Raw genomic sequence first — 25,701 nt, forward strand, 5'->3', positions numbered from 1 at the left:
CATGGCAGTTTTACATAATCAAAGGCCCAGAATTGATTTTGTCTTTTTTTTTCCTTTTCCTTGATAAATTAGTATCTAAGTGAGAACTTAAGAGAAATACAGAGAAATGTTAAAAAGAAGCAAAGGATGTTTCCTTTTTTCTTTTACCTGATGGAGAAACATCCATTAAACATACAGTCCTTTGCTTATATAATTAGGATACATTAGGTCCTTTGTCTGGAAAATTTCCTAATTGTGGGTAGATCTGGAATTTCCTAATCTCTAGATAGATGGATTATATGTCTACCGTGGTGTGTGTGTGTGTGTGTGTGTGTGTGTGTGTGTGTGTGTGTGCCTGTGTGCATGCATATTTGTGAATATTGTGATAAAATTACAGGTTTATAAAACACGGCAGCAGAGCAATGGAAAGGAACTGCTTAATGGGTATCAGGTTTCCTTTGGGCGTGATGGAAATGTTCTGAAACTAGACAGATGCGGTGGTTGCTCAACATTATTAATGTATCAAATACCACTGAAATGTTCATTTTAAAATGGTTAATTTTATGTCATGTGAATTGCACCTCAATCAATACCAATGAAACAAAACATAGTAGCAGGCTCATAACCTTCATGTTGTCCTTCACAAAAATATTAATGAGGACTCATCCGCAGGGAGACGGTATTCCAGTAGTAAAGAAGACCAATAATGGGTCAAACTTCTAAAGCAATATGTCTTGTCAATTTAGGCAAATAATGTAGCCTTCGTAGGAGAGGAGGCTGTCTTTCCACTGAAATAAAAGCTGCTCTCTCACCAAAGTCACTCATGACCTCTTTGTTAGCAAGCTCAATGTTCTTCATTCTACCAAGATGCACGTATGTATGGCTTAATGGGAGCATACATACGCCAAACTTATCAAATTGTATGTTCAAATATGTACGATTTGTTGTATATCAATTATACCTCAATAAATCTGTTAAGAAATTTTTTAAAAAGAGATGAATTTATGATTCTCCCTCATCACCAAAATATCTTAAGTGAGTTAAGATAAATAATGGTCTCTAATGTGCTCTAAAGAGGAGGAGACCATCTTCCCACTTTTGATTCTATCGCTCATGAACTGACTACAGGGAGGTCATTAACCTCTTTCAATCTTACGATATTTGCTTGGAAAGTAGAGATCATGACATCTGCTGCTGCACAGAGATGTGGTACGAACAACATCATGTGCTGAGAAAACACCTTGAAAGAGTATGGACCTCAAGCTATCTCATTTATATAGCACGTTCAGTGCCCTGATGTTGCCTGAAATATTTTTTGACGGTGATGAGTCTGTTTTCTTTAATGGAAAACCTCTTGATATGTTAACCCCCTATTCGGCTTTTGTCTCTAACAAGCGCAAACAGGAAGGGTACTGGTGCTGTAACACAGACAGGATCATGGACCAAAAACCTTTTACAAAGAATGAGCTCAATAAGCTTCCATCAAATATATTTCGTCTTCTAAACTTTCCCAGCATTTTACTTTAGAAATGTGTAAATTTTATGAAGTATAGAAGTCTTTTCTCCCATAAAACACGATGGGCTCCTGGGGGTGAAGAGGGTGTGACCTGGAGCATGTTTCATGCAATGGCTTGCCCACAGCAGGTGCCCAAGAAATAGTCACTAAGCGAACAAGGGAAACAACCAAAGTAACAGAGGACCAATTCTTTCCCTCACTTTAAAGTTTACACAGAAGATTTTTAGCACCAAAGTGCCTTACAGAAGTATACCTCAGTATCTTTGTCAAGAAAAACTGTCCTCTGAATCACGAACGGCTTCTTGAAGGTACTGCATGTGAGAGTGAACCCCTGGCCTCACAGTGGGAAGAGGTCATCACGAGGAGATAACACAGTTGTGTAAGATACTACTCTGCAGCTGCACGGACATTCAGCATTGGATGTGCAAAACTTCTCAAGGAACTCATGTAGAAATTACGCACATTGCTGACTTGCTCTACTTGTGATATCTGTTCCTTAGTTTCTGTGTCCAGCTTTTAAAAATAAAGACCGCATGAAACTACAACAGAGAATCAGTCTGTGACTTTAATTTTCCAAAAAAAGGGTTGAGAAACTTAAACAGAAGTCACAGGCAAGTTAAGAGCACACATCACCTTTAACCGTGATCACATCTACCATTTCCATTTGATAGGAACCCCCAAACAGACCGGACTGTGATAAGGAAGCATAACTCAGAATATAAATCAAGCTGTACTCACCATTTTAAAAACTCTCCCTTTCCGTCTGCCATCAGATTCGTCCTGTTCTTTCATGGCTCTGTTCAGATCTGTTTCATCTCATTGGTTTGTATGGCTCACTTTCCCCTTTGCATGTCTTCTATCTTGTGTTGCTGTCTTCTGTTTTATATTTATGATCTGTTTTCCCAAATATGTTCCAATTCCCTAGGGGGGGTGTGTGTGTCTCACTCTCTTTTCCTTCACTCTCTCTGTCTGGTAGATAAGATGCCTGATGCTCATTTTCTGTGATGATGATGATGATGACAATGACAATGACAATGATGATGGAAAAGCAGCTGGTGATGCCCTTTCTCTACTTCTTTACTTTCCCTCCACACCCACTACCCCAGTGGAACTGCTCAAGAGCTCCTGGATGCTGCAGCCAACGGTCGTCTTTATCTCTCAGCAACATCTGACACTGCTGACTACTTCTTCCTTCCAGTCAGATTTGCTTCCCGTGGCTTCTCTGACTAGGTTTTCCTGGTCTTCCTGCTATCCTTCTGGACTTTTAAATTCAATGACCTCCTGGGAATACCCATTTGAAGGGCTCCTTATTACAGTCATGATAAGGTCTAAACTCCTTAATAGGGTACACAAGGCATTTTATGATCTGGCCACAGCTTTTCAGTCCCATCTCTTACTACTATCCTTTGGCACCATGAGCTCTGTCATCCTGAACTATTTTCAGGTAACAGTATAGGCATGCTCTTCCTTGATCCAGCATTTTGCTTGCCTAATACCCATTCATTCTTGGAACCCGCTTCCTGGGGGCCAAATGTGGGACAGGCGCCCCTCCTGTGTCCATCTCTAGCTGTCTGTACTCCCCCATCAGTGCATTATCAAACTGCATTTGGGCTTTCTACTTCCTGGTCTATCTCATGCCTGTCTTGTTCAGAGCTATATTCTAGCACCTTACTCATGGTAAGCACTGAAGTTTCTTACCACCATTTGAGTGAAGGAATTAGGAAAAGCACATTAAAATTTTTTTTAAACAACCAAAATAACTTCCCTATAAAATAAAATTCACCACCTCTCTAAAACTTCAAACTGATAATCTCAGATGATAGCGCTAGTCCAAAGAACAAATAAAAGATTTTGGCCAAGGACACATGAGTGACTTACCTTCAGTGGGTAAAAAGCCTGAAGCTCTGGCTGTTTTTGCTCCTAAATTCCCCTATGGTCTGGGGTCCTGTACTTCAAGCCAGATGCCAAAGAACAAGACACCAAGAGGAGACGATAAGAGGTCTCTAAGGCCTTTGCAATTGTCCCGGGACTTAGAATCCCTAATGTTGGCTCTCCAGAGTACATTGTGAAAAAGAGAAGGCAAACTCCTATCACCTACAGAAAGGCCACAGAGCTCAAGAGTGAAAAAGAACAGGAACTCTGAGCTTGGTAGTGTAGAGCTGGCCTACCACCTAATGTCAAGAGAGGATACCATTTATCTTCATGAGAGTTTGACCTGCAGTAGTTTATCACTTTGATTTAACGGGCAACATCAATTTCAGGGCCAGGTTTGTTTGTTTGTTTGTCTGTTTGTTTGTTTTTAATAATGATGCTTTCCTTCTGTTGCACACCAGTCATCCCAAAGAGGGCCATACCAGTATGACTGTTCCTAAAGGTGACATGATCTGTGGTATTTTCTAAAAAAGTCTGTTGTGAACCAACTGAGTGAGAAAATGCTAAGATTTGCATTTTCTTGAAATGTGATGCTATTTTTGAGCTTCTAGTTGAAAAAAATTTAAACTGCAAGTAATTAAGTGTGGGGGAGCACACCAAAGGTGGCTCGTATTTAGGCACATGATAAACCGATTTGCCGTTGAACCGGGAGGCTAATATTAGGGATGGGTAAGCCAAGCCATGCCTTGTGTTTGTTCGGTGTCTCATACTATTTTTCGAATGTCATGGGCTCAGCAAAACCCAAAACACATTTTCTCAGCACTTCTCTCTATTTTTCAACCCATATGTATTTCAAGAGACGTTTAATTCATATGTTTCTGATTTATTTACATGCTAGTCATCAGAATGTTGTTTTGTGCGAACTATTTGATGTCCAGGAAGCCTGTTGAGCCTTTCCTTTGAGGTTTTTTCCCCCCCTTAGGATCAGGAAGCCATGATTTGCAAATAGTAAAAAAAAGAGAAAAGAAAGGAAAAGAAAAGAAAAGAAAAGGAAAGAAAAGAAAAGGGGGAAAAGCTCATCAAAATCTCCAATATTTTTTCCTCAAAGGTTCAAATTTTGTTCAAAAGGAGGTGGCGTAAAGTCAGTACAATTCTGCAGTTGGCAGACCTTGCATTTTCCTGTTCCTAACTGACATTGCCCTTCTAGATGGTAGTAATGTCTTCCTTGTGGACGTGAAAGTGCATATTTGCAATGTATGAACAAGAACAGGTCTTAAAGAGAGACGATGAGCTCTTCAAAGATTAAGTGAATGTGTTCTGCAACACAGTATCTGGGGCCAGGGAGGGGGTCTCACATCTAGAGAGAGGAAAGTAGTTATCACTTTTCCCAGAGAGTACTGAGAATTTTTACCCCACTGGGGACTTCTCAGGCATTCTCTTTCCTCAATTTGTAAAAGTAACTCTAATTCAAGTGTGATCCGATAGTTGTTTGTATATATTAAAAAAAACCATAATGTTATATTTCTCTATTTGTGAGTAACTACGAAGGAAGGAAGGAAGGAAGGAAGGAAGGAAGGAAGGAAGGAAGGGAAGGAAGAGAAAGAAAGACAAAAAGAAAGAAAGAAAGAAAGAAAGAAAGAAAGAAAGAAAGAAAGAAAGAAAGAAAACCAGTAATTTTTAGTACTTCCAAGGAATGAGTTAGTTTGAGGATCCCTATATTCAGACTTTTGACAGAACAGGCTTTCTTTTTCTTTGATTAGGATTAAGACTCTATAAATTAGCACAGGTTGGGAGGGGTTCATCTTTTAGGATCATTGGTGTCTACATAAATTCGACTATTTAAAAAGATACTCCAAAATGTAGAAATATTTTAGAAGACTGAATAAAGTTTCCATAGGGAGTAGTTTTTAAAGTAGTGGAGAGTTTTTTTAAAAAAGAAATTGTATATAAAAAAGTTGCTACCTCTGCAAACTTACCTAAATTTCAGTCCCCAAACCAAATTAATGCTGGGCAAGAAGCATATAGCTGGTATCTAACACTATCTCATGCCTCTGTAGTGTGTCTCTAAAATATAAACCCACATTTCCCATCAGACTCTTTGTTCTCTGTTGGGGGGACAGATTAGGAATGCTAGTTAATCTGAGCAGGGACAGCAAGATTTCTACCTATGCTGCCTTTCAAAACTGAGCTATCTCTCTTCCATAAAACTCTTTTCCATTTTCCCGTTTCAAAACTAGAATGGTTAGGGCTAAAAAGATTCAAAAAGTCTTCTCAAATCAAATATCTCCCCAGCACAGCTGCTGTTAAGTGACCCAACAAGTTCTAAAACAGGCTTACAGCCCATACACTATATTATTTTGCTATGAGTCCTCAATACCATATATTTCAGGAAAGCAACATTTTTTTAAAAAAAATCACCAAACTGGACTTCTCAATACATCAGTCTTCGAAAGCAGCTAATATGGCATGAGCAGCAAGTAGAAATGTTAAGTCTTGAGCTGTCAAACTGAATGGTGATTTAAGGTTATAATATGTGTCCACTATCAGTCAAATAACCAAGTAGCCACTATTAAAATACATGACTAGAGCAAATCAATTAATCCCTAGTTACTGTGAATTCAAACACAGCTCAGAGGACAAACTGTAGGAAGATTACCAAAGAGCAAAATATTATCAAGACTGGAGAAAAGAAAGGAAAGAAAGAACACAACCATTTACCAAGCCAATCTGTACATCGGGTAAAGAAAGGATAAACTTGGGTAAAGAAAAAGGTAGCCTTGGGCAAATATCTGAAGAAACAGTCAACTGCCATTGTAAAATTATGGTCTGTTTTATCTACAGAGTCTATCACACAGACATCTCCCTATAATTTAAGTCAACAACTGAAGTTTTTAGTTTTTACTGCCTTTCGATAAAGATCAGCTCTGATGTGGAAATAAATATGAAGTGTGTCAAGTATTACGGTTAAGTTTCGATCGCTGGCCCTCAGAACTAATAATTCACCTCACATTTGAAAAACTTTTTTGGGGACCATATTTTTACGTTTTGGTCCTGGTTTGTTGGTTTTCAGTTTAAAAGAAGGAAGATGATAATAGAAACATTCACTCATGAGAAACCACATTACCTTTTAAAACTATATAAATTCCTAATTGTGAGTAATATTTTGAAATGCAATAGTTGAAGTAAAAAAGTCATAGCCTCATGGGCTACCCATCTGTAGAACAGATTACAAGACATGTGAATTTGAGAGGATTATAGAAAAATGTTACTTGGAAAGAAAACATTTTCATGGGTAGCATTAAAAGTGTTTATAATGTTCTTTCCCCTTTGCCTTTCTGTTCCCCAATACTAGACCTTCCCTTGGCAAACTCACAGATGTGATCCCCTGCTGCGCGGGAGTAATGAGGAGCCTCCCCCTGGGTACCCCCCACTGTCACAAATTTAGTCAGAGAGAAGTCACTGTGTACGGGAGAGATGGGTCTCCAACATCTCCCTTCCGAAGGGAAATGCTCATATGGACCTATACACCCCAACTTGCTCCTCTCCATTTTATGGTCTGATATGAACAGGAAAAGAGAACCTCAAAGAAATCCTGCCCCTATTCAGCATATGTTCAAACAAATTCGAAGAGGTATCCTAGATAAAATCCACACATGCTCTCTCTCACACACACACACACACACACACACACACACGCACACACACACATCTCTATTGCTGCCATTTTTCAGTGTCATTTCAATGTTTAACAACCTGAACTAATAGCCATTTTAAAACATGTCCCGAGCTTCTGGAGAGAACCCACACCCCACCACCCATTTGTTTTTTAACTTTAGTATAATTCTGATCATCTTGATGGACTGACCTGGTCTGGGATTTTAACAGAAGAGTGGACAATTTTTTTTGTTTGTTTTAATTGAAGGTCCTTAATGTGGGCCACATGTTTCTGGCGGTGATTTGGAAGTACAGAGGAGGCAGGGGCAGGGAATGCAAAGTGGTAGAGGGCTGGGAAGGGGAGGTGGGGGGGGGGGAAAGTGGGGAGGGGCTGGATGATGAAAAGACCAGTTCCACAAGCAAAGCACATTAGCAACCCAGAGTGGAAAGGGCCGGAAGGAAAACCCACCCACCTCACCCCTGCGTTCATTCTATCAACCTGCAATTGCTGCAATCAAAACCATATGTCGGTTCTTCCAGATCTTTCTCACAGGACAAACATGCAAAGGGCCTCAGGCCTGGCGTTGCCATCAAATGGTAATTGATACCATATGAGCCACAAAATAGAAAAGCACATGCAAACAGCAACCTCTCTCGCTGAACCCCCCCCACCTCCCAAACCCCTTCTCGGCCCCTTGAGAGGGATGAAATTGCAGGTCTTGCCGGGCTGCTAAGTGCACTGTGCACCATGAAAAACAAGTGTATGCGGCTCCAGGAACCACCTGTAAATCAGAGAGAAAGGAGGGTCCGCTAGCCAAGAGCCGGTCTCAGAGAACAGGCGAAGGCGAAAGGTCACTCCAGGTTAATACAAGGTCATCGATCATGGGGAAAAATGAGCACAGGTGTGAAGCAGATCACAGGCCTGCGAGCAGGGAATGACCTCCCTGTCCCACAGCACATCCGGCCTGGAGAAAGCTGGTGCCCGCTAAGCCACATCTGTCTTCCTCTCCTGCAAGTGAGATAGTGGGAAAGTGGAAACCGCTCCCCAATTACAAGGCAATTAGAAGGCAAGGGACTCCAGTCCTGCATCTGCCATCCCCTTCTCCGAAGCTCTTTCTGCATCCCATTGTTTTCATCGAAGAAAAAAAATCCAGAAAACCTGCTGAGCTGGAGGTCCTGGCAATTGCTGGTTGAATGTAATACAGTAGGTAAAACACGTCTCTTATTTCCACCGACACTGACAGACCACAAGTAGCATACAGCTCTCGCCTCTGCATGTATATATTTTCTTATTAACTCGATCGGGCAGAAATTTGCAGAGATTTGTTTGGATTTAGAAGTCACAACAGAATGTCAGTTTTACAAACCAAGGCTCATTCTGTGGTGAAATGTACAGCTCTGGACCCGACCATTCACCGCACACATCTATTTGTTCCAATCTCTCCAGCAGCCGCTTCTGAACAAACAACCGACTTACTCTAAACACACGCAATGGGTCTAATTTTTCCTCCTTCTGCCTACCCCATTATATGTTGATATTTTAGTCTTATAGATCTTATGAAGTTTAAATATTTTCCAGATGGGACTAGGGAGTACAGAACCCTGTAAACACTCTAAGTTATAAAAAGACCAACCAAATACTTAAAACAGAAGAGAAAGATGATAGAACGGTCCTCATTTGCGAGCAGTAACCTCATGAATGAACAACGCAAACTGTAAAGTGGGGGGGGGCAGATATCAACTCTCTTTTTCTTCCCCCCAATTTCTCCAGGATTGGCTGATTCTTCCTCATTTAGGTCGTGTCTATTTATATCTATTCTAATTAAAGCATTCCCCCCCCCAAAAAAAAAACGATTCAAGCTCCATTTACAATTCAATACATCTCCATGATAAGAAAGAAAAGCATGGTTGTAGCCTAAGGATAAAGTGCACCGTCCCACAGAGGGATACTGAGAAGGCCTGTCCATTCAATCCCTTTGCCCAGATTCTCAGCAGTCGTCCTTTCCTGGACGTGTGGCCACAAAAGCCCTGTACAAGGTGGCATTGCCCAAGGATCCTCAGCCCGGAGGCAATGCAGGATCATTCATACTGACGCTTAGCACCGATCCAAGAAAGAAAGAAGTGAATACATGAGGGGAGTAAAGTAACAAGGGCGGGGAATTAAAATGAAAATCCTGCCGTGAGGCAGGGGAGGAAAGAAGTAGGGCAAAGCGAATGGGCAGCGTACAAGCCAAGCAACACAGTGGAGCTCACAAGGGGTCAGATCAGGCAGGCTCAGGATAACCACTCTGGGGAGACTCTGACCTTACCTCTGCTTTCCCTTCGTGGTCCAGTCAACATAACCCTGTATCTGAGCATCTGCATTGTTTAAATTTCATCCTGTGCTGTTGTCTGCTGATTGGTCAGACATGGCTGACAGCATCAGAACTGCAGTCTGACAGACAAGGAGCAAGCAGGACCACAGCACAGAATTCATAATAGGAGGGAGAGAGGGAACTTCATGCTGGATATATGAACTCAGACCCGCAGATGTCTGCTGCAAGGCCTGGGGCTCGCCTAGGGGTGGGAGGGCCTAGGAAGAGACTGGGAGGAGGGCGAGGAGAAGGGGAGGTGGGACAAGCCCAGCCACCCGAATGACCAAGCACGCGGCTTCCCTTGGATGGAGCTGCATCTGGACCACGTTTAGCAGCTTCCCTCTTGCCACTCCCAGTTCCTCCCGGGGACAGAGGAGGCTTCTCTCCCTGAATGCCTTCTTTACACAGCAAAAGTGGGGTTTCCGGTTTGGGATGTGGTAGTTGTCTTTTCCTTTACTTGTTTTTCAGAATTTCTGACATTTTCCAGGGGATACAGAAGTTACTAACGAAAGGCTGGTTGACGAAAGCATGCCATCCAGATTTTTGCTGTGGAGAGGAATGGCCTCCAACTTAATGACGCTCTTTAACTATCTGACGGCAGTAAGGCCAAAAGGAGAAGAAAAGACAAAGGCTGGAGGGGTTCGGAAATAGTAAAATTGCTAGAGAAATAATGGAACAGAGAGAAAAGAAAGGAAATAGCATGAAACTGGGGGAGGAGGGAGGAGCCCTACTGCTGAGTTACATACGGGCTATGTCTTCATTCTGACCCAAGTGCCTGTTTCCCTCCAGGCCGGCAGGAGCCACTGAGAACAACAGTGGCTGGCCACAACAGTGGCTGGCCACAGACCACTCTCTACTCTTGCCATCTTGCTCCCAGTATAAACACACACACACACACACACACACACACACACACACACACAGAGCCTGAACCAGTCTACCGGCCAACAGGTACAACTGAATTTACCTGCTATAAATCTAGGATCATTTTCCTCCATGAAAATTTATACTTAGATTTTTCACCTCCAATTAAGGATCGATTTGAACACTGGCCTTCAGGTCCCCGCTACCCCAAATCATAGCTGTACAACTCTGGGAAAAAATTTAGTAAAATTTTAAAATCCAATCAGAACTCTCCAATGCTCAGCAAAGAACGTTACTTGTATATGTCCTCTTTCCCAGCGTTATTTGCTCACAGTAGTTTTGGGAAAGTATCACACATTGCAGAAGAAGGCACGTAAGGTACAGTGAGGATAACAGAGCAATAAATAAAAGAGAGAGAGTGAGAGAGAAAGACGGCTAAAAGTGGCAAGAAATCAAGGATAAAATAAGGACCGGAGAGACTGGATTATTACAACTACCCAGGTAAATGGACAGAAAAATAAGATGCTTTGGCTGAGGGGAAGGAAAAGGTTGACACAACGTGAAAAGCAAGACTCAATAAAAATCCTGCAAAAACACCACCACTGATCTAACATCTATTTGAAAAAGTAAAATGGCAGAACAGGGTACAATAAATCCATCTAGTTTAAAATGAAATAAAAACTCCACCATGGTCTTCACCCCCCAGGAAAGAAAAGATCTCATTTCTTCCCTTCATTTTGAAGACACTAGTTATACAAAATTAATTTTTGAAATAAAGCTAGAAAGACACACCAGTGAAGCCTGAAGAGGCAAAGAGAGGGAATGAGCAGAAAGGAACTGTATCTAAAAATGAGAGCAACAAAGTAGGAAGAAAAATGAATGTAAGCAAAACTAGAGAGCTGAGAGAGCTGAGAGAGAGGGCTGTGAAGCAAGCTCTGGACAGAAGGAGAAGCTCGGGGAGAAAAAGGTGCTCAGAGGGTTGGGATTTCATTTGGAGAAGAGAAATCTGATGTGACTGAGACATACCTATGCAGGTATTCAGAAATGGCTGGATGACAGAAAGCACAAGGAAGGATGCAGGAATGGGACAGGGGTTTAAGAGGCGAAAGGTAATGCAAAAGAGATCAAACACTAACTAGAAACACAGAATGCAGTCTGTCAGGAGCAGAAGGAAAGTGCCTTAGGATTTCTAGAATTACAAATACAAATACAATTTTGCTAAAGGTATATACCACTGAAAAAACCATCACAGGCCGAGGAGACTAGATGAAGGCAATTTCATGCATTTCTTGCATCCACTTTCTAACTTTAAAGAACTTCCCTAATCTCCGGGATCTGCTTGCAATTGCATGAGACAACAATAAATACATGACCCAAGGGCTTCACTTCCCATACAATTCTTGGTCAGAAATGAGTCTAGGCAGTGCCAACAGTATTGGGGGGGGGGGACTTTTCATTACCCAACACATGCAAGGTACAAGTTCTCTTAAAGAAATATTGATGCAACACCAAAGGACATCTTATGATCTTCATTCAAAATGCTGACATTACCCTGGAATCCATGAACTAAAATATATTAAAGATGAGGCAAGAGAATGTCATTTGAGAAGATAGCATTTCTAGCACTAGCTCTGACCAGCCTTTCAAGTTCCGGGGCCTCATGTTTAACTCAGCAGAGGCTCAAGTGGGTTTCACTGATAAACCAGTAATTGCGGATCTGGTGGAAAAGTCTACAGCTCTGTAAAGCAGGAAGGGAAGCGGGACGACAGCAGTTTTCAGGTGCTCAGACACAATAAAAACAAGGAGGAAAGAAACTGTTTGCTTTTTACGTCAACTGAGATGTCAGTACCCATTAATAAATCTATCTGCTAAATCTACTCTTATTCATGTGGGACATCACCAATTTAAAGTAAAATAAATTATCCTTAATTAAATGGAATTGTCTTCCTCCTGCTATCATCCCCAATTATTACATTCTAATCAGCCCTTTAGGGAGAAGGCACGAGAGAAGGCTGAGAGGCACATTGACTATAAACAATTTCTCTTTCTGTCAAGTGATACAATTTTTATCTTAATTATTGTTTATAACTGTAATTTTTGAATATAAATAATGAAAGCTACAAAAATTTTATCATTTATGGGGGGGGGGTGCTACATGGTCACTTCCAAACTTTCCCTTTCCTTTTCCTGTGTGAAAATTTCAGGATTCCAAGGAAGCTGTTACAGGCTAAGCAAATTATCTATTTAAACCTAATCTGTTACTTTTATTTCCAGCACAAAAGCGCCAGTTTTAATTAATACTTTAAAATATATTGCACTAACTGAGTGCCAGCTATGGTATTTTTAGGTTGTTAGGGGTTACTGGATGGTATCAATTTATGTTTCCACAAGAATGGCATATAGACTTTGAATGTTAAGACACGTAATTGTGTAAAGGAAGAGGCTGATCCACTTAAAAATATTCAGTGACTTTCTCTGTCCCAGCTCCCGGCGACCCGGCATCCCTCTTTTCTCTCTCTCTCTTTTTAAACTGCACTCAAATTCTAAGAAAAGCAATGTGTGTTTTAACCTAGTGATTTGTATGATGGATGATCTCCATCACCAGTTCTCATACTGGAGCAGTCCTGCCCTCCAAACGAAATGGTGACATCAACCAGCAAATCCAACAGTGGCTCACCCCCAACCCAATGGCTCAGAGGTGAAATATTTCCCCAAGAGTAATGAAGAATGAATTTAGGGGCAACTGAGTCAAATCTGTGCACATATGTTGTAACAGTGCTGGTCCCATCTTTCTCCCGACCCCCAGCTTGGTTTTTTTTTTTTTTTTAATTTGTTTGTTTGTTTCACTTTTTAACTGTGGACTTTTGTGAGGGAGGGGAATTTTCTTTTAGCTTTCTATGTAACAACAAAATTAACCACTGAAATTGGGAAATTGATCTCCTGTCTAGAATAAATAGGTGGGGGTATTGACTGTTTTCTGACTAAGTGTTACTTTTAAAAATGTATTTTTTTCAGGGTGTAGTAGTACTGTTTTCATTTAGTATTGCCTTTGAATTGCCGCCTACAGAAGTAAAAAAAGAAACCACAGCTATACAAGCCTGCTGACTTTCTTATAAAAGAACCAGTTTTAAACTTGTTTATACTACTGATTCCAAATGAATTCAAGATGGTGGCTAGTTAAAGAAAGAGAACCCATGCCAGGAAGTTTGATCAAAGAACTTCAATTCAGCAATGTTCAGTTTTAATTGACCACTAATTAAGCTACATTAGTCCAAGAAAGGTCTGTATCACTTTGAGTAATAAAGAAAAGAATTAATTTAACCCTGTGTCAGTCAGCTTTAGTAAATTCATCTGAAAGCAACTTCTCAAACGACAAGCATGAAAGAGGTGTCTCGTGTTAAATGCCAAAAGTGGTCTACAGAATTCAGAGAGGACCAGAGACTCCATTTTCAAGTGCATTTGTTACTTTGCTAGTGATGTCACCTTGCAGGTATAATTATCTTCATTACAGATACAAAGATGTCAGCTTTACTCCCTGGGTTGCAAAGGGTTGCTTTAAAATTGGATTCAAAACATGGCATCATACCAGCCACAGTTTTAACTTTCCTGTATTCTAGACAAAAATAGAGTGGATTTGCAAAATCATGAGAATTTTCAAAGGCTTGGAACTCTCCTTCTGGGAAAAGTGAGTTGAAGACTAGGGGGAAAAAAAACAACTGCAATAACACCACCAGAAAAGCTCATTATAATTAGGAACCACAAGCTATGACAAGCATGACAGCAGCATTTAAAAGTCCACGTGTTAAAATAGTTCATTTCTGAAAATCCAGTTGCAAAATTTTTCTTCCATCAAAAAATTTTATGTTCACAATTCTAATGAAAAAAAAATCTCAGGAAGGAAAAAAAAGGTAAAACAGCAAAACCTCATTTCGGGATTTAACATCAAAATGTAAGACACAGGAATACATTGCTTTACAACTTGGTGTTTATGACTTTTAAAGTCCTGCACATTAACTGAGAGGTAAATTCCCTGTGGTCACATGGCAAATATAAAATAGTGAAATATGTTTACATTTTAAAAATAAACCCAAATGTCAATAGTATACTGGATTTTATGTTATAGCAAAAACCCCCACCCTTCATGCCTGTACAAAGAGCACTGAATCTTACAGCCCTGAATGCCGCCAGGGCCAAACACCTTTCAAGAGGAATATCCTTATGGCCTCAACACACATTATATATTGTCTTAATGATTTCTGGCAACCAACTACTGCATTTTCTACAATAGAATTTAATGAATAATATTTTTTTTTACATTCTGCCAGTACTCATTAAAATGCACTTGTTTGTGAAATGCAATAGCTAGCTACTATATGAAACCAAAATATTAATGCAAATTGGCATTTCTAAGTTTAAAGCAGTATTTGCATAACGGGAACTAAACATGGTACAAGCTGAAAGAGTGCACAGAACACAAATGCCTCTTAACACCATAATTATTAACGAGAGAAATGATGGCTTGCTTATACCATTAGAAGCCCAAGGAGAAAGCATCTGCCAGGATGTGCCATTATGGGCTCCTGGTGCTCCCAACAACAGGATGATGGGAGAAATTCTGCAATCATCTAATCTATTAAAGTAGTATAGGTACAAGCACAAACACACTCATTCCCTGTGCTGAATATTCGAGGCTCAGCCATTCATCCACTGCTGTCTATAGTTACAAATGAAAAATAACCGATAAAATTTTGAACATTCAACTATGAATGAAAAGTGGTCATCAGCACCATCAACATTCATCAGGCACATTTCTCCAACTCAGTGATGGAGTGAAAAGACATATATTTTTATTCACATTCATTTATTCTACAAATAATATCCTACTGGCCTACTTTGGAGAGGAGAAACCTTGAGAAACTTAACATTTGAACAAGTTCCCATACTTCCTAGTTCAATCAACTAAAGTCATTTGTCTACCTGCATGTTGTTGGGCTAATCCTTGAGGGGAAGATAAAGAGTTAAAGTTTGTCTTCCAGGGGCACCTGGCCACTATTGATCTCAGGGTCCTGAGTTTGAGCCCTACGTTGGGCATAGAGTTTGCTTTAAAAAAAAGCTTCTCTTCCAAATGCTTGAAAGCTTGACAGTGATGGGAAGACATGAAAATTTAAAAACATAAAGTCAGGTTAGGACCTAAATGAGTGTTAAGGATAAGACCTACAGAGTTTTTCATTTATTATCAAGAGATATTTAGATTATATGAATAAATATATGTTATTTTTATTTTAATAAAATACTTTTTAGTAGAACAGCCAGAATGCAGGTATGAGCTCTTTAAACCCCGTGGAGGCCAATTCTTGGCGAACATTCTACTCGAGGGCCATGCCTCACTGTATGTATACGCGGGTGCATGTATGACACATGCTTGAGTCATTCATTTGGCTGCATAAACATTTCTTGGTTGTCTATGATATGCTAACAAGTGTATAAAGATTCCTTAACACATAGCTCCTCTTTGGGTAGGTTTCTCTGATTAAGAGAAAGGTCATTCAAGGGCTGATTCCTTTGAAACGTTTGTCTACGTTGAGCTTCAAATTTAATAATAAAGAGATGAACATAGATGGGAGAAGCATTCACTAAAATGTGAGCTACCCTTAAAATAGCGATTCTTAACTTCAGGTGTTTTACTGAAGAGAAAGCTACACAAAATTCAAAAATACACTGAAATATACAGCAGAAGTGACTCTAGTTCTGTTACAGTCCATGGGGTTAAGCAAGTGGGTTTGGTCCTGCAACACTTCCATTTCCCAGACTGGCCCTATCCATTAGAATGTTCTACAATGACGCACATGTTCTATATCTGTGCTGTCCAATATGGTAGCTACTAGCCACACATGACTACCGAGCACATGAAATGTGGCTCATGTGACCAAGGAATTGAATTTTTAAATTGCATATTAATTAATTTACATTTAATGTTAATAGCTACAGGTGGCCAGTGGCGACCTCACCAGACAGTGCATTCCTAAACCGAGGAACGGGGTAAGTACTTTTAGACCACCTATCATACTGGAACGCAGTAAGGAATAAGCGAGAAAGTGCTTTAGAAAGGTTCCTGAAAGAACTGAGGCCTGCAAGTGTGGTTTATTAAATATTGATTATTACCATAATAAAATATTAACGTGAGCTTTATTTTAGCTGTAAACCACTTTCTTAAAAATTAAAAAAAGTCACAATAAGATTGATTTTATACGCTGTAAACGTCTGACTTAAATACCACACAAGCAAGCTTCCTGTAAAAACAATGTGTAAGCAAGTCATTGTTCTACAGCTATTCAGAGGTTGCTTCTGAGGTGTATGGAAATAAGAAAATTCTTAAGAGTCGACCACAGATAATCAGGGATTGGTCAAAACTGAAAACAAGGCTATTGCTTCCTCAAAGAGCTTTGGCTTAAAGTAAATTTGCAATTAGAACAAAAATTATCATCTCCCAGAAACAGAAATACCCAAATCGGTGAAATGATCACCAAAAATGGAAATCTTTATTACTCGCTTGGCACGCAAAAAGATATTTACAAGTTTGCTTTTCTGTTCACTTTGAGTACAGACAGCCCTTTACAATGAAACATGGAAAACTAACAGAAATAGATGCCAACTTAGGGCAATCTTATGACAGTTTCAGTTGGAATGGGCACAGTAAAACCCAAAGGCATCAATGTGATTTTACTAGAACCTGGTGCACCAAATGGACAGGGAAATGGAGAGATTCTCAGTCCAGAATCTGCGGATGCTCGTGGGATGGAACTGAAATATAACAACCAATGGGTTAAGCAATAAGTGTCTGTACTCCAAAGACAGACTGCAAATCAGAGCTGCCACTCCCGTGCCCAGCTGCCATCTCTACTCTGATAGAACCTTGTAGAGCATGGGGAGGAAATTGAAGAGTGGCACTAGTTACTGTCAGACTTGGCAGCTCTCTCCAAACGTTGGCATCTAAGAAGTGAGGTGTGCTTCTGGGTTCTACAAGTTGGCAGGTGTAAGACTCTGCCACCAGATACCGCCACCTTCCTCCACAGGGTGCTAGGGAAGGCAATCGAGGTTTCAAAATCACTTCCAAATCACTGCCAGGAATTATCCAACACTGATGGGAAGCACAGCAGTGGCAGGAAGAGAGATCCCCAGTTGTGAGTGGATGAAGAAGGTGCCTTATTGGGAAAGCTGAAAAGAGAGTTTTCATGTTGGTTTTAATTTTTATCTTGTATAGAGGATATATTTAATGATGATGCAAATAATGTCCTTAAAGCCAAAAATACTTAAACGTAGTATTAGTTTCTTTATGCTAATTTATTTCCTCTTTGTCTCCTTATGTCCTACAGAAAAAAAAATTAATGGTAATAAACTCTCTTTCAGGATGATTCTGATAAACCCACAGTTATACTGAGAGAGTTTTCAAGGTATTTTGAAAGGTAAGATATAAATATGTATTTAGGGTACGGAGAAATGCACATTATTGACTCAACATATTCTAACAGCTGCTTTGAAGTCATTCCAGTTGGTTCACAAATAATGTACTACATTTATAACACTTCAAATAAAATCCCATACTTTCATGGTAAATGGTGGAAATACTGGACAATACTATGGTGTGCTATGCCAGAGAGACAGAGACAGGGAGAAAACTGATAGGGAAAGAAAAGCAAAGCAAGCCACAATCATTTGTAAGGTGGCTCACCATGTCAGAAGGTAATGATTAAGGTCCAGATACGTTACTCCTAAAGCAGGACTTCTCAGCCTCAGCACTAGCGAAGGCCTGACGCTACACTGTGGATGACGGGCAGCTTCCCTGGCCTCTGGATGCCAGAGACAAATTCTCATCCTCCTAACTGCAGTTTGACAATCAAAAATGTTCCAGATATCACCATATGTCCCCTGGGGGGCACCGCTGTTCTAAAGATACATGTTTGTAATCTGAGTCTGACAGCAACAAATGTCCACTTTGATTTTCTTGACTCTTCATATAAACAGTGGCCATCTCTAGGACTAGCTCCCTCCCGCCAAACAAGGAAATACCCATTCATGCTCATGATCACTCAGGACGAGACACTTCGACCTTGTGATCTTGTGGTGTGCATCAGTCCTGGCCTCCAGCTTTGAAAGAGGTGAACTATGTTCATTCTGGAACTTTTGGAACCATTCTACTATAATTTCACTATGTGATAGAAATACCAACCCATTCTAAACTATATTCAAGAGTCAAACTAATACGTTGTATATTAATTTTTGATGAATAAGCAGGTTTTGAGTAATAAATAATTGGCATTATCTATTACTGTCTAGTTATGAATCTATCCATCTATCCATCCACCAATCCATACTTTCTCCGATCCAGCCATACATTTATCATCATAAAATCTGTCATGCTTTCAATTCTGATTGAGTTACACAGGTAAAAAGCCCAGGACCAGCCAAAGAGTTTAATCTACATAGCTCCCTATTGGCAATGCATCTGTGAAGACACTATTATCTATAAATTCCACATCAGGCCAGCTGTATGTTTTATACACTGCATCACCTACCTCAAAACATGAAATTATCTCCATATCTAAATGCTCCGAAGTTTTCTTAGAGTGGTTATTTTGTTAGATAAGTAATCTATTGCTACATTCAAGATTCCAACACTTAAAAAAAAAAAGAATTCTGACACTGATTATCCTGAGAAGATCAACACCCAAATAGATCAACCAAATGCAGGAAGCACCATCTAACTCTTAAAACAGGTTAAATGGGATCTGCAAAGTGAACATTAAAAATGTATTAAAGGCTCCAAAAACAAGTGCTAGCCTAAAACTACTTAGGCATAATTTGTTTCTCCTTTCTCATCTGTTTTTCTTTTTTTTCATCATCTGAAAATGATGGAGGAAAAGAGCCATAAAACCAAAACTTCCTCCATAAGGAACAATTTAGTGTGGTTTGCATTTCTCAATGTCATATCTGAAAGGTAAAAAAGTTTAGAGGTTAGGATCTCATAATGATTCATAAAAGTCACATAAGCCTTTCTTGGGGTTAATTAAGTCCACTGAATTCTAAAAGGTTTTATTAGCAGACTGACACTGTAAAGTTGAGCCAAGAGGATCTGCTATTAGATGAATTCTCTAAAAGGTAAACGCATTTAACAACCACGCGTCTATTTCCAGCAGTTTGAGCTCACTCCTTGGAAGCAGCCATGAGGTCTGCTACACTTTGCAACCTCTGGGAGTGGGATTACCAGATTCACATCAACATATCTAATTTTACAGTTACCTTATTTAAGTTTTTAATACAGCACAGGTCTTTTTCTCAGGTGTTAATAGAAAAATCAATTTTAAGTCACAACAGCTGTGATCATTTTAAATATCACAGCTGTCATGAGTTGAAAATAACCATTTGAGCATACACATTTCTGCAGCAAATGTAACAAAATGAAAATATGATGGAATTTTATCTTTTACTCCCTCTGAAGCTCAATGTCTAATACAATAGTAGAGAAATGACTTATTTGCTTTAAAATAAAATCAGGCTCCCATTTCTTTGCTGACCTAGCCAAAACAGATGGCTTAAAAGAACAGAAAAGAACATCACGGTTAAGACATACTCCTATGAAACTAACTGTGGAACAGGTTTAATTATGGAAATAGTATTAACTCTGGAAAGACAGAGTTAAATAGTTGATATCAAAATTGAGAGTTCATTTATGTAAACATTTTGCTGTGAATCCAGGGGGAGATTAAATGGGATCCATGCTACATATTAAGTGTTATTAAAATCTAGGAATTTAAATTATTACACAGGACAAAATCTAAAGTCATATGAATAGTGTTAACTAGTAACTTCCAGGAAAGAATGCCATTTTAACCACTTATTTACAAACTCAGACTATCTGTTGGATGGGATTAAATAAAGATCCCCCCCGCCCCCGCCAATGCAAATCTAAGGTCATTACATTTTCAAGAATATAATGACATTCCTCAAGAACCTAAACAGTAGCAAAAGGTAAAAAGAAAAAAAAAGTTAGAGCATTATTTATCCCACCGACTACAAAAACTTTAGGTTTCTCTGTTAAATTAATGGTGGACAATGAACACCTAAGAAATTCTAGAATTACATTAATAAGCATTCATTGCCACCTCGGCGACAGGGAGGAACATGGTTTAAATGTGTGAAAAATGAAACTGTATGATTTAGACAAGGAAATAAACTAAAAAAACAAGCACAATTTCAAACCAAAGCATTGGCAATGTTACACAATTTACATTATTGTTTAAAAAAAAATGTACTTAAAAGTCTACCAACCTCCTGGCGAATATAAAACCAGAAAATAAAAATCGAAAGTATTTTCATCCCAGGTCTACCTAAATTCTCAATTAGGCAATTCTACCTACATTAACTTGATGCCCCTCTTCTTCCCTTATTTTTTTTTCCCTTATAGGTTCACAGGGTGGAGATGAAAGGTGGCATTGTTTGTACCTAAACAACTTCTACTAAAAAGCTCATATCCCCCATTCTGCTTAGGGAGGCTTGGTGCAGCAGGTAGGTACAGGAGAGCCCTACCATCCCCAATCATTTGCATACTAATTTCAAAGCTACATGAAAAACACTGTAGGCTTTTAATCATATCAACACACAAAAAGGCACTACAAAGTGAAACTACACCTGTTAAACATTTATCCCAACCCCCACATCACACAAAGGAAGCCTAAGAAAACAGCATCCATGCTGCTCCCGTGTGCTGAGCCCCCACTTCTGAATTGTAATAACAGGTGCAGAAATAATAATGTGCTGGGCAATCAACTTTTTTCCTCTGATTTGTCAGTTTAGCTTAATAATGCCATTAGGAATGTAAACATTTCTGCAATTTATATTTAAAAGTCAATAAAATAATGGGGTACAGAATTTATCCTTTTTAATTTTTTAAGTAATACATTTGATTATTTTAATCACGTCAGTACTTAACTGGATGGGGTTTAAATATGCATGTAACATCAATTTAATTTGTTTTATTCGTTAGAAAAGCTATTGAGTAATACACCATTATTCTCCTTAAAAAAAAAAAAGCATACATTCTGGGGGAAATGGGGAGTGTAGACGCTTCCATTTTCTGCTTCTCTTCTTGGAGATGGGAATCCAGAGCCTTCCGAATGTCCCTCATTATGAGCATTTTAAAATGGTAACCAAAGAGGTGAGAATCCAAGACACACTCACAAGATGGCTAACAGTAAAAACAGGGAGTGTTTCCATACTGTGGATAAACTTTATTGGGGCTACAGTGATAAGACTGTGGTTGGTAAACGCATCAACTATTTTTAAAATGGTGTGAGAGTTTTCCTCAACATAGCAATTCCCACTTGAACAGGATTATTATTGGTGCAGTCATTTGGTACTCTATAATTCTCACCCCTAGGTTTGTGGAGGTGAAAAAGCCAAGTCAAATGTTAGCCTCCACTCTTAACATCCCCTATTCATTTTCAGGTCAGCTACAATGGAAGCAGCTGGAACTCGACTCTCCCCAGTCTGTCCCACCAATTACCTCAACGTGCCCTCTCTCAAGAGGAGTATAATTTGGTCTCCTGGAAAGCACAGCCCTAGGTCCCCAGAGAATGCCAAAGCCTGCATTTTTTTGGTGGAGCCTGAAATTAGACCATCATCCCCATTGCTCCCACCCTTGACTTCTGAGGTGTTTTAAACCCACTCTTTATCCCAATGGAGGGGGGGGGCTGCCTTTTAAAACAGTACACTCTCCCAAATAAAATGTTATAGGTGTAGTGTCTCTTTTAAGTCACTTTTGAACAAAATGCCCTGATTAGCATGTGCAGATTTCTTTTAGAAATAAGGAAGAAGAATTTGAAGAAACCTAAGTAGAGACTTGACACAACACAGAATGTAATAAAGACAAAAATATCAGAAATGTGAATGTTTAAATTCTAATCAGAACACGGTATTGTGACAGAAATGCATATGTTAGTAAGTAAAGGCTGTAGTCTGGAACCTAGGCCATGGATCCTTCAGCTCTGCAAACAGGAAACTCTCCCAAAGTTCAATGGAGTAATTCACAACTCTCTAACCAGGATCAAGTCCCGAACCAGTTAACTCAACATTAAGAAATATTCTTCAGAAGAATAATTTTATTTTGCTTAATAAAATGCAATAAAATGGATATGCCTAAGATGATACAACGTGCCAGTTTATTATAGATTCAAAAATGTCAAAAAGCCTGTAACTAGGAAGTTTCCCGAAAATCCCATGCATTAACTTTTTAGCAGATCCCTTCATGCTTTAAAATATAATTATTTTACGAAGCATCTTTTTCAGTTTTGTCACTATTCATCTGTTTCCTAGTTTACATATAACTGCTTTTTTTTTTTTAGGACTATGATGATTTCCTGAATAGATTCTAAATATTTAATGAACACACAGCTCCAAATCTTTTTTTTTTAACTATCAATAATGTTACCACATATAACTTTACCCTGTGTCATCTTAGAGTTATGTTTGAAGCATTAAGGGCTAATTTAAAACCAATCAAATATAAACAAACTCTGGAAGACTGAAATCTAAAATTACCTTTAAATTATATTGACTGTGAAGTATGAGCTTTTTTGTAACCCTGATAATATTGGAGGAAAATAGAAAAAATTAAAAAGAGAAAAAAGCCTAGTAACCTTTTGTTGTCGGTCCTGAAAGTCTCCATTGTAAGACTTGTATTTAGGTTTGCTGTGGGAAGCAAATATGTCTTTACTGCATTTTCTTCCTACGATAAAAATAAACTTGAATTTTAGCAACTTTTAAAATTGCCACAATTATATCTAAAATCTATATGTTTTCACTGGATTCAAGTTAAGCCTTAAAAAAATTAACCTCGCGCTGGCAGGTTGCTGACCATGTGCGTGGTCTACGTGGTGATTCCAGAGGAATGACGCCAAAGCATTTTTTTTCCCTTGGTGGCATCACTGTGATAGAAGTTTCAAGTAGGCTTGGAAACGTACTCACACAACATTCATAATAATGAAATATGGCAATGTCTAAAATCCAGCTGTGATTTAAAAAAAACATTTAAAAATTAAGTTATAAGGAAGAAATCACTACTTCTCACGCCTCTCCACTGGTACTGCAATTTTAGTAAAACAAAACAAAACAAAAAAACAAATAGGGAATGTAATGCAAACCACATTTATAGTGGAACAGGAAACAAACAACTATTCAGCACAATTTCCTGTAGATCAGTTGGAAAGGTATTTAAAGACTGCACTAGTTATTAGATCTTTTTTCCTGGCCACTTTTCTCCCCAACCCTCTTCCCCCTGTGTTTCAATGCCTTTCCTCCAAATTCTCCTTGAAACAATGCCATCGCCTCACACTATAAGGATGCTTATCAATTATCAACACTAAATGTAAAACGTTCAGACCTACCAGAAATTGGGGATTAAATAAAATTAATCAAATATGTAACCGATCCATATTTTCTTTCTAAGAAATTAGCCCCAGAGAAATGTTCAAACTGGCATCTGTGAATCTCACGCAGGGATTTTGGAAATTTAATCAGAGGCAGGAGAGCAAGATGTAGCCACAATATCAAGATTAAGCGTCTGGTGAATTTTTACCAGCTTAGTCGTAAAGAACAAAATCAACATAATTTTGTTCTAAGCAATCAAGCACAGAAGAAAAAAAATAAAATTTTCATTGTTATTTTAAACTGGGTAAATTAAAATGCTTTTATATGTCAACAATACCAAAAAGTAAGCTTACTAAAAGGAAGTTTTTCCTGTATGTTTTTTCTTTGGTATGTTTTGTTTTCTTCAATCAGTGGGGAATTGAAAAATTATATTAGTTTGTGACCTAAGCAAATTTTTGCTCTGTAACAGCAGCTAAACAATAATTTTAAAAAGTAATGTTTTTATACCAGCTATTTCATTTATAATCATGGTTCTGAGAATAGTAAGTATGTGAAATATCTTTTTAAAATACTCAATGCAATTTGCATAGTTGATAGTCGATACACTATTGAAAACTTTTAAAAACCAGTGACTACCTGCACAAGGCTGGAGGCTACCAGAATCAACTGTGAGGTTTACAAAGAAAGGGCCATATGTAAATTGTACTGGAAGATATTAATACTGCTGTTATTTAAATATTAAGCTTTTTATGTTAGCACTTCCTGTGGTACATGGAGGGAAAAAAAAGCTGAACACTCCATATCCTAATTTTTACTTCTAAAAAAATTTAGGAGGCTGACTGAGACTGTCTCTTATTCACAGGTAAACTTTTTTCTAAGAATGCAGTCCCCAGTGAAGTGATTCTGATATTAAAACGTTCCTTTTTTTTTCCTCATGTGAAGCAGGAATCATGAAATTATTTTACTTTTTGGCCTTGATATCAGAAATAATCAACATCCATTTTCATCTCTGAACTTCAGGGAGTTGAAAAGCTGCATAATATGACCAACAGTCAGAATATAAACATGGAGAGCTCATTACCATTTACTTTCTGAGATTTGATGACTTGACAAATAACTATTTCAAAACAACTAGTTTGAAACATGGTTCGAAGCTTGTTAGTATAAAGCAAAAAGAGCAATTACAATAATTATAGGTTTCTCTATACGGTTTAACACATGCACATGCTGGCGAGAGATGATGATGTGATCTTAAATTACCATTAGGAGGAAATTTCGCCACTTTTGTTTTCAATTTCATTTGCCATAATTTTATCTTTGCGGAATCGCTTTATTTTTAGGTATGTAGAAATCTGACCAAATAATTACTTATTAAAAATTCTTATTCGGTGAATAAGAAGATGGAAGCAGTTATAAAAATCAACATTTCGAGCAGGAACTGTACTTACTGTGGACCAGGTAATGCCTGATACTGCTCATAGCCTGTATGAGGACAGACACAGCCGCACAATCTGAGAGATGCTTACACTCCTAACACTTAAAATAAACTGGGCTTATTTTCTCTGCAAAGAGCCTATCTCTCACCGTAGTGAAGAAGTAATGCTTTCAAATTTTTAATTTGGCTGAAAATGGGATTCATGTGTATTTAAACCTCTAACCCATAAAGAAAAGAAATCACAAAAATCATGTGGTTAAGTTTTGGCATTAAGCTCTCACCTGAGGAGGAGCTGATTTTCAAAAACACATTCTGGTTTACATTCAAGATTTATTCTTTGATAGTTCTAGTGTTATGATATTTTGTAGGCTTTGGCTTCCTAAAGTCCACACTTCAGATCAGCTCCAGTGGTTCACAGAAAGAAGAAAACAATTTGTGTGGGATATGGCCATAGAAACACTTCATAACTTAAGATAATAGAAAATTCACATTTTTCTTTGTCTCTCCTAAAATACCATTGACTCTACTATTTCTCTTGCTAGTGAGTTAGAGGAAAACTGATTTTACAAACCCTATAGTTGCCAATTCAAAAAGAAGAAATCATA

At 38.6% G+C, this 25,701-nt stretch overlaps 1 protein-coding gene across 22 annotated transcripts in view; it reads right to left on the reverse strand.

Moving 5' to 3' along the window:
* Positions 1–25,701, reverse strand: part of TCF4 (transcription factor 4) — a 349,754-nt gene that overhangs the window by 68,523 nt on the left and 255,530 nt on the right. The window contains exon 1 of one of the 22 annotated variants that reach the window (XM_034642414.1): positions 2,234–3,273. The exons of the other annotated variants lie outside the window; for them this stretch is intronic. Coding sequence (XP_034498305.1) covers positions 2,234–2,287 — 54 coding nt within the window. The 5' untranslated portion in view covers positions 2,288–3,273. Of the gene's footprint in view, positions 1–2,233; positions 3,274–25,701 lie in introns of those variants that run through there. 22 annotated transcript variants of the gene reach the window in all.

This window comes from Ailuropoda melanoleuca, chromosome 14 (assembly GCF_002007445.2).
Source record: "Ailuropoda melanoleuca isolate Jingjing chromosome 14, ASM200744v2, whole genome shotgun sequence".
NCBI lineage: Eukaryota > Metazoa > Chordata > Mammalia > Carnivora > Ursidae > Ailuropoda > Ailuropoda melanoleuca.